Source organism: Sinocyclocheilus rhinocerous, unplaced genomic scaffold (genome assembly GCF_001515625.1).
Source record: "Sinocyclocheilus rhinocerous isolate Xijiao unplaced genomic scaffold, SAMN03320098_v1.1 scaffold8, whole genome shotgun sequence".
In the NCBI taxonomy this organism is placed as follows: Eukaryota; Metazoa; Chordata; class Actinopteri; order Cypriniformes; family Cyprinidae; genus Sinocyclocheilus; species Sinocyclocheilus rhinocerous.
This window is the reverse complement of record NW_015666800.1, coordinates 2207960-2217716: the sequence shown is the minus strand read 5'-3', so window position 1 is coordinate 2217716 and position 9757 is coordinate 2207960. Positions and strand designations below refer to the sequence as shown.

The following is a 9757-nucleotide window of genomic DNA, read 5'->3' as shown; positions in this document are numbered from 1 at the left end:
GGCATTAAACAGCTTGAAAGATCAAATACAATTTTTAATATAACTCCGACTGGATTCGTCTGAAAGAAGAAAGTCATATACACCTAGGATGACTTGAGGGTGAGTAATTTATGGGTTAATTTTCATTTTTGGGTGAACTAACCCTTTAACGGTTATTTCATTTCAAGTAAAATAAATGCTTTTTGTGGTTTTAGTTGTAATAAGTAATAATAACCCTGTGTTGTTCATATATCAAACAAAAGATTAAAAAAAGAATATATATAAACACACACAATGCTGTCATATTTATATACATATTTAATGTATTGTTGATAATGAATGTCTTTCTACATATTATTACTATTATTAATAAATATGTGCATATGCACGTTGCAAAAAGGACATTAAGTCAAGTCAAGTCAAGTCAAGTTTATTTGTACAGCGCTTTTCACGATACAAATCATTGCAAAGCAACTTTACAGCAAATTAAGTTTCTACAATATTTAGTGGTAGCTTATCAGTGGTGACTGTCAATTAATGTACATATGGCAGAAATGTACGGAAAAATCAATTTAAGACGTAATAAAAAAGACGATGAACACTATTAACAGCAATTATAAAATAATTAAATGTGCAAAATAGCAAAATGTGGTAGTTCTGTATGTTGTTTCAGGGTTGGCATCATCTGAGGTCCTCTGAGGGGTTGGCATCATCTCTTCTCAGGTGTTCTGGATCCAGACTGAAGCTTGTGTAAATCCTAGTTACCACGGGATGTCAATCCCAGCAGAAACAGAGAAACAAATAGAGACATAATTAGTGTAGCTGCTGTTCCAACCAAGCAAAATTTATTTGTTTAACCCAAACTAAAGAATAATAATGTGCATTTGATCAGATATAACTGCAGTACAAGATTATGATATGCATTATTTGAATGCTTGGCCATAGAGATGTGTCTTTAATCTAGATTTAAATAGAGAGAGTGTGTCTGAACCCCGAACGTTGTCAGGAAGGCTATTCCAGAGTTTGGGAGCCAATTGCGAAAAAGCTCTACCTCCTTTAGTGGATTTTGCTATCCTAGGTACTACCAAAATTCCAGAGTTTTGCGACCTTAGGGAGCGTGATGGATTGTAGCGTGGTAGAAGACTAGTAAGGTACGCAGGAGCTAAACCATTAAGGGCCTTATAGGCAAGTAATAATATTTTGTAACTGATACGGAACTTAATAGGTAGCCAGTGCAGAGACTGTAAAATTGGGGTAATATGATCATATTTTCTTTAAGTTAAGTTAACTTATAGGCTAGACTGAAGTCTGCAATAAACGGCTTGTATTTTTGACTGAATACTTCATGCCTAGCTGCTGATAGGTAAGGGTGATCAGCACCTGGTGGATTCTACAGTAAGTGGATGCAATTCAGTGGGCGCAGGGTGCTTATAGCTGTGTGTTGTATAAGGACACACAAAGGTCATCTGTGTTAGCTGCTCCCATGTCTCCCTACTGGCCCATCAACACTAATGAGGTTTATGTGTTACCCCAGCCTTCTCTTAGACACAGATCGAGATCCCCTTCCACGGTTACCCTGGTGGATTCTACAGTAAGTGGATGCAATTCAGTGGGCGCAGGGTGCTTATAGCTGTGTGTTGTATAAGGACACACAAAGGTCATCTGTGTTAGCTGCTCCCATGTCTCCCTACTGGCCCATCAACACTAATGAGGTTTATGTGTTACCCCAGCCTTCTCTTAGAGATAGATCGAGATCCCCTTCCACGGTTACAAATCTATTTGGCTTTTGTCCACTACAGTGCAATTAATAATAAGCGGGAGATATAGGTTAGCAAAGGTCACACAGACAGCGTGATGCCACACGAAAGAAGCCGAGGCTGGTCAGACAGCGTTGCAAACATTGCAACCTCAGACCGCAACAGAAAACACACTCACAGCCCAGACTACTCTGCATATTTGATTTATTTTGCGATTTACGTTTACGAAGAGGAAATGGAAGAGAAAAGTGCATCATACGAAAAGTGAGAGGATTTTTAAAGGTCAGTATACAGAGCAAAATAACTATGTAACAGGGAGTATTTTGTGCATTTTATGCTCATTATTTTTTTTTATGCTTAATCTGGCACAGGCATAAATGTAGTGGTAGATATAAACATAAATGAGCATGCACACACATGCTCAACAACGCTCCTTATGTATTATAATTTTCATATAACAGAAATACAATTTTGCAAAAGTCTGTCATGCGACAGTATGAAATAATCACAAGAATTCAGATTGTCATACCATCATTTTGTCAGCCAAGCTGTTCTTTTGAACAGCCCACAAGAGTGTTGAACATCGTCTGATGTCATGGGACTAAGACAAGAGTTTACAGAAGTGTAAGTTGGAAAAACTGTGGGTTTATGTGTACTGTTCTCTGCTTCCCAGGAGAGACCTGGAGGAATTTGCAGAGCTCCAGAGGAGAGAGAGAGAACGGATCACTCTGGAAAAAGAGGAAAAAGAGAAAAACATCCAGGCTGAGAGACTCCACTTCCTCCTGAGCACTAAACAGGTCAGTGGCGAATCAATGAGATGGATATGTGCGTATATCCAGCATACATATATGTGCATTTATTTGAGGTCACAGAATGAAAAGGAACTGTGTCGGTATGGAGTATGAAGACGTTTATTCTTACAGCAGGGCTCCTAACCGCTGCAATCATCTGCTGATATATATATTCTTTTCAGAAATCCCTCTGACTATAATGTGTCTTGATAATTATGATGAAGTGCTCTGGCCGTTGTTGATTCAGCAGCAGTGCGGGGTGAGCAGATATTTTATTTTGTGGCCTCTCCTTCATGCTTTTATGGTCATCACAGCCTCCTGTGGCCACACCGCTCATGCCCATGTTCCTGCTCTGGTCACTGGACGCTTAGTGCCAGCCACACCACGAACAGGGCAAGAGGACATTACTGCCAGCTGCCAGCAGTCTGAGGAAGGAAACCAAAAAATAATACACATCAGCTAATGGCTAATGGACAACAGATGCGAGGGACCACATTCTAGTTAAAAGATGCTTTAGTGGGAGATAAGGAGAAAAAGAGGGGCGTGTGGGAAGGGGATACTGGGATTGACTAGTTTACCAGTCTCCAGATTAATTTTCTTCCCTTTTTTGTCCCATTGAAATTATTTAGATTTTTTTTTTATAAAAATAAATGTATTTGTTATTTTTATAAAAATAAAAGTATTATATAAAATTATTTAGAAAAAAATCTGATTATTAGAAGTATTCATATACGGACAAAAATATTTTGTAAATATAATTCATATACCACCAGGGTATTCAACAAAGGAAAAGGCCCAGTGGACTGCAAGAAAAAAACATTTAGAATAAAAAAAATACATATCTGTTTGAAATAAACTAATGATCGGATAAAGATTTTATAATGTAATACGTGTTAAAATAATGTTTTAAATGATTATGATTAGTAATGAATAGTTAAATAAAAATAATATAATTTTGGGGTTGGTAATATATTTTTTTAAGTTTTTGAAGTCTCATGCTCACCAAGGCTTTAATTTAAACAAAACAGTAATATTGTGAAACATTTATTAGTATCATCAATGTTATTATATTATATTATATCATATTATATTATATTATATTATAGGTGAATTTCTGCATATGTACATGTTGAAAATATATTGCATATGACCATGCACATTATTCATGACTGACATCACATTCAAAAGAGGACAATCATTTAAACCACAAAACTCCAACTCAGACTTAAGTGCTTGTCAGTGCAGGAAAGGTTTAACACTCTTCCGAGTTTTCTCACTCTCTACCTCCCCCTCCCTGCTTTTCTCACTCTCTGTGTCTCTACGCTGGGCAACTTATGTTCCCACAGTCTGACCTTGTCTCCGTGAAATGGATGGGTCTCCCATGGTTCATCGTTAACCAGAGAAAATTCCACTGGACAAAAGTGGCTGTGCTGACATAGATGAAGTTCCTCGGTACGAGGGTCAACATCATTGCTCTTTTCCTGTAAGTCCGAGGCAAGTTGGGAGTTTGTGGTGTACCCCCCACCATGTGACACCCAAAGCTACACTATCCAAATGGGTGCAGGAGCCTTACTGAAGAATATTACCTGTAAAAGTTATTAACATATATAGTAATAAAGCTTAAAAAGCTCCCGCTGCTAATTAAGCACATATGAGGAATCGTCTGATTAGAGACTAATTATTCTAGCTGTTATATACGTGTTAAAATAGTGTTTTAAATGATTATGATTAGTAATGAATAGTTAAATAAAAATAATATAATTTTGGGGTTGGTAATATATTTTTTTAAGTTTTTGAAGTCTCATGCTCACCAAGGCTTTAATTTAAACAAAACAGTAATATTGTGAAACATTTATTAGTATCATCAATGTTATTATATTATATTATATCATATTATATTATATTATATTATAGGTGAATTTCTGCATATGTACATGTTGAAAATATATTGCATATGACCATGCACATTATTCATGACTGACATCACATTCAAAAGAGGACAATCATTTAAACCACAAAACTCCAACTCAGACTTAAGTGCTTGTCAGTGCAGGAAAGGTTTAACTCTCTTTCGAGTTTTCTCATTCTCTCTTTCCCCCTCCTGCTTTTCTCATTCTCACTCTCTCTGTCTCTACGCTGGGCAACTTATGTTCCCACAGTCTGACCTTGTCTCCGTGAAATGGATGGGTCTCCCATGGTTCATCGTTAACCAGAGAAAATTCCGCTGGACAAAAGTGGCTGTGCTGACATAGATGTAGTTCCTCGGTACGAGGGTCAACATCATTGCTCTTTTCCTGTAAGTCCGAGGCAAGTTGGGAGTTTGTGGTGTACCTCCCACCATGTGACACCCAAAGCTACAGCCTTACTGAAGTGTATTACCTGTTAAAGTTATTATCATACATAGTAATAAAGCTTGAAAAAGCTCCCATTGCTAATTAAGCACATATGAGGAATCATCTGATTACAGACTTACTATTCTAGCTGTTATTCCTCAGGCCAAACCAAGAACCACCAAAGTGCTACAGTAAGATCAGACAGCTCATAGTTAGCTAGCAGACATTTACGCCAGCAGACATGACACATGCCAGAGTGATGGATGTGTGTCCATTCAGGGGAGGTGATAAGTATAATTGTTTTGCTGTGGTTGACCGAATAAAGTGGGTTCCTTTTCCTGAGAGCTAAATGTGTATTGCTGTAGGCTTTGCATGGATACCTATGATGAGAGGTACAGTGGAAGCTGTTACCAGTCCATTGCTAGCAAATTAGTTATTAAAGAGGGCATGGGGATGTGTTTGGAGGTCTTTGGAGGAAACAGACTTTCTCTTCATTATGCCAACAGAAGCATAACATTGTTTTGTTCACCTTGCTCATCCAAACTGGTGGATTGTTATGTTTGTTTGCTTATCTTAGTGTCCAGGTGTTTTCAATTCACCGTTCAGAGCAGAACCTGATGAGATGGAGCTGAGAATGAGAAAAGTGAAGCCGCTTCTAGTGCGATCGGCTCCTAAAGAGAGGAAGACCCCTAATATAACCCCTGATCTCACTAACCTGATGCCAAACAGGGAGCGTCTACCACCCATTCACAAAAAGCCACAGGTGAGACATTGCCCAAGATTTCCTTAAAGGGAAAAAAAAAAATTATTTTCATTATTTATTCATCCTCATGTTGTTTCAAAAATGTATAACGCTCTTTCTTTAGTGGATCACAAGAGTACTTTCAAGCTTCAGAAGTGATGAAAAATCATCAAAAAAGCAGTACATATGACTTGTGTACTTTATTCCAAGACATCTAAATTCATACAATAAAAACGGACTAAAATTGTTATTCACTGAAAATCTTGACTTCCGTCCTAGCTGTCCTTGCTGTGAGTAGCGATGTCTTATTCATGAACAAATGGTTTTTATGAGTCGGATCTCTTCAGTGTTATAAGTTGATCCAGTTGACAAAATTGTTCGGAAAAATTTGTTCATGAATCAGACTTACTGATTCTTCAAGCTCAATTTTCCTGACTTCATAAGACTTGGAATATAGTGCACAAGTTTTATGGACCACTTTTATGATACTTTCATGGCACTTTTTTGTCTTGTTTGAAGCTTGATAACTCCAGTGCCCTATTATCTTAAGGACATTCTACAAAAACCTTCTTAGTCATATGGGTTTAGATCAACATGGGTCAGTAAATAATGACTTTTTATTTTGGGTGAACTATCGCCCCTATTGTTCAGGCAAAAATTAATTATTTATTAAAGTTTGTTTAATGTAATGTTGTTATAGGAACATTTATTTGTCTTTTAGCAGTCACACTAAAATCTTCATTTTTATTCATAACAAATGTATCACCACTCGTTACTGGGATATTTTATCAACTCAAAGCGTTTGTTGATGTGCCTCTAGACTCTACCAATGAAATGGCCTCAAAAAGATGACAGAGTGGGGTGACAATTAACAAAAGAGATCTTGAGATAACTATGATTAAAGCCAGGATGTAATGCCACAATGAGATCATTTTGAAAAACTTGCCGTAAAAATAGAAAAATATCATTAAGCGTGCCTCCCTTCTCGCCTGGATACCACCAAAGCATTTAGACAGCCAGATAACCGGTGATAAGCATGCCTGTCAACCCAAGCCCCTTTATTCCATGGATCTCATTAAGGGATTCTCACCAAGGGAATACCGCAACATGTAAAGGTGCCCCTATGAAGAATATCTTTAAGTACTTCCAAATCTAGCATGTCATCTTGTCCAGCTGTGAGGGAGATTTGATGATACGTATTTGCCATTTGTGTTATTTAAAGTCCATGACTTTTATGGTAACTGGTTCTTATTATTGGTTTCTATTAATGTAAAACATAAGTGAGCAGAAATGAAGCGTGAGTCATTTCTTTTTATTAGTGCCCGAGTTCTTCTCCCTGGGCTGGATTTTCACTCCAGCTGGGCCCAGTTAGTGGGAATTAATTTTAAAAAAACTGCCACATCTTTCACACAATATGCAGTAGATGAAGATGCATTATTTATCTACATTTTGCCCTTACAAAGACCCCAGAATAAGCAGCCACCCTCCACCCTCAAACCGATCTCTCTCTCCCAATTATTTGTGGTCTGAGGTGGAGCCCCCTCCTTAGGCATCTCTCCCTGTGTGATAAGCATCTGCGAGTGATAGATTGATTATGTGTATTGTTAGGGGAAGTAAGGGGATTGGTCAGTGCCAGCCAGGTGCTGATCTGGTCTTGATAGTATCAAGGGCAGAGAATGTTGTGCCAGCATGAATTAAAAGCAGCAATGTCTGAAGGTCACATTTAAACTAAGAGCAACCAAAACAATAAATTATGCATGTGGAGCCATGCCACAAGTGTGTTTGCGCCATTTCAAAACAACATATCTCAGGAAAACTTTCGATTTGGGCAACTAAACACATCTGAAAGCTTGTGTGTCAACATGTCAGGTAAGTATGTTCAAAATAACAGGCTTGTGGTACAATACCATGGTACCTGAACCTGTCCAAAATGAATGGCATAACATGGTAACGCCATTTATTTTGGACAGGTACCATGGTATTATTTAATTACCATATTCATATGCCATGGTATTTCCATTTTAATCCATGGTAAAATGTAAAGGTGGTACTTTTTATCTATCTATATTAGTGAAAAACGTGGTTTGGTGATGCGGTTAAGAAGCCAAGTCAGACTTAGAGAGCACGTGCAAGCCCAAACTTAAGATCATAATTAAAATGCAATGTGATGTTAAGCGATTGAGAACATCAATCAGTTATTTAAAATCTATTGTTATAGTGGAATAATATGCATTATGTACACCAATTTTTGTATTTGATGTTAATTTAATTTAAGTTAATTACATTTAAGTTTATTACATTTTGCAATTCAGTTTAATGATTGATTCAAATAAAGTGTTTAACATTAATAAACAGCACACTTTTTAAAATGGCTAGAAAAAAATGTCCCTTAAAAAATATTCTATATTAGCATGTAGATTTGATAGTGAATTTTAGTGCATTTACTTGAAGTCTCTACCACCTCTGCCTCTTCAGGGCCTTCACTATATGGTCAAGGTATCATTATCAGCACTGGTCAGGTGTGTTAATGTCTTAGATGAAAAGACTGGAGCTTTCGTGGGTCCAGCTGGCCGTCCACAGGGGCCTCATCAATAACGAGGCGGGCGGGTCTGGGCAATAAAACATTTACCTTATCCCCCGTACCTGTCAGGGGCCCTTTCGCCCAGCTCTGGAGGTGCAGGAGCAGCGGCATCGGCCCCTGGAGCCAAGCCTGCGCGTGACTACATCCATCAATGCCCTGGAGGAGGCCAGAGAGGAGCTCAAACGGCAGGAGTGGAGGACTCGCATCATCGACCAGACGTAAGTTACACACATACAAGCGCTCACATGTACACATCCCTGCACTAGAGATTGTGTGAAATGCACGTATGTATTGCTTTGGAGCTGAATACAATCAATGGAACATATTCTTTAGCAGTAATTAATAATGAAGTGTAAATTCACTGCACAAGATCTCAATATGAATCAAAACGTATTTGGACACTTATGTAATGACATTCATACATTATTAAGTGGGACTTAAAGGGAAAAATTTAAATTCAGTCATCATTTACTCAGCCTCATGTCATTTCAATCCTGTATGTCTGTCTTCTGCAGAACACAAAAGAGTATTTTTTGAAAGGGTTTTTTTTGGGCTTGTTTGTTTTTACGATTAAAGTCAGTGATGTCCTAAACAGTACTGACTTTCATTATATGGAGAAAAACTGTTGAACCATTCTTCAAAATAGCATGTATTTGTATGTACATGTATTGATATTGATATCAAAATATCAATATCATTTGTGCTCCACAGAAAAAAAGAAAGTCATACAGGTTTGGAACATCATGAAGGTGAGTAAATAATGACAGAATTTTTTTTTTTTGGTGAAGTATGCCTTTAAGATGCCTTAATGTATGAAAATGTATGAATGGCACTGCATATATGTCCAAATACATTCTGGACCCACTATATATCTTATCTTATCATGTACAATGCATTATCAAGTAGGGTTAGGGTTCATTTTAATTGTTTGATGAAATTAACTGTCCAAATACATTTTGAGGACACTACAGAATTTAATATGAATGTAGAATTGTGTTTCCAAGTAAAATTGTGTAAATTGTTGAGTGCTTGGTCTCTATATGTGACATTGTCTAGATGCACATTAATCAAATAACAAGAGAAGCCCCACACTTTATTCAAAGTTCAGAGCAGATGGTAAAATCTCAAAAGGGGTTAGTTGCTAAATACATTAACAAACAACAGCAACTCTGGCCAAAAATGCAACTTTTTTGACTATTAATAGCCCTACACTATTTCATCATTGCTGAGACATTATTTGCTGTCTTCTCTGCTATATGATTATTGCAGTGGATTATCATAGCATTTTTTCACAACGCTACTTGAACAGTGACATCTCTGTTTTAAAGTCACCATGAAATCAAAATTGAAAATTCTTATTTTTTAATGGAATACTGTAGTGTTTATTATAAATAATTTATCCGTGCACTTCATTATTTTTTTAAAATTCATGTGCCCTCGTAATCTTAAATCAAAAATGTTAACCTCCCCTCCCCCTCAAAACGATGACTCTACTCTTCCGGTCACAAGCTATGGCGCAAGGGCGGAGCTAGTGACGTGAGGGGTAAACGCTGGGATAAACGACAGGGGGAAAA

General features: G+C 37.3%; 1 protein-coding gene and 1 long non-coding RNA gene across 2 annotated transcripts in view; one reads left to right on the top strand and one right to left on the bottom strand.

Moving 5' to 3' along the window:
- LOC107733126 (spermatogenesis-associated protein 17-like) overlaps positions 1-9757 on the top strand; it is a 31098-nt gene that overhangs the window by 8574 nt on the left and 12767 nt on the right. The window contains exons 6-8 of the mRNA XM_016544628.1: positions 2410-2533; positions 5438-5623; positions 8253-8401. Coding sequence (XP_016400114.1) covers positions 2410-2533; positions 5438-5623; positions 8253-8401 — 459 coding nt within the window. The remainder of the gene's footprint in view (positions 1-2409; positions 2534-5437; positions 5624-8252; positions 8402-9757) is intronic.
- The window catches only part of LOC107733128 (uncharacterized), an 82026-nt gene continuing 74958 nt past the window's right edge, over positions 2690-9757 (bottom strand). Inside the window, exon 3 of the long non-coding RNA XR_001638946.1 lies at positions 2690-2952. This is a non-coding gene — a long non-coding RNA (uncharacterized LOC107733128). The remainder of the gene's footprint in view (positions 2953-9757) is intronic.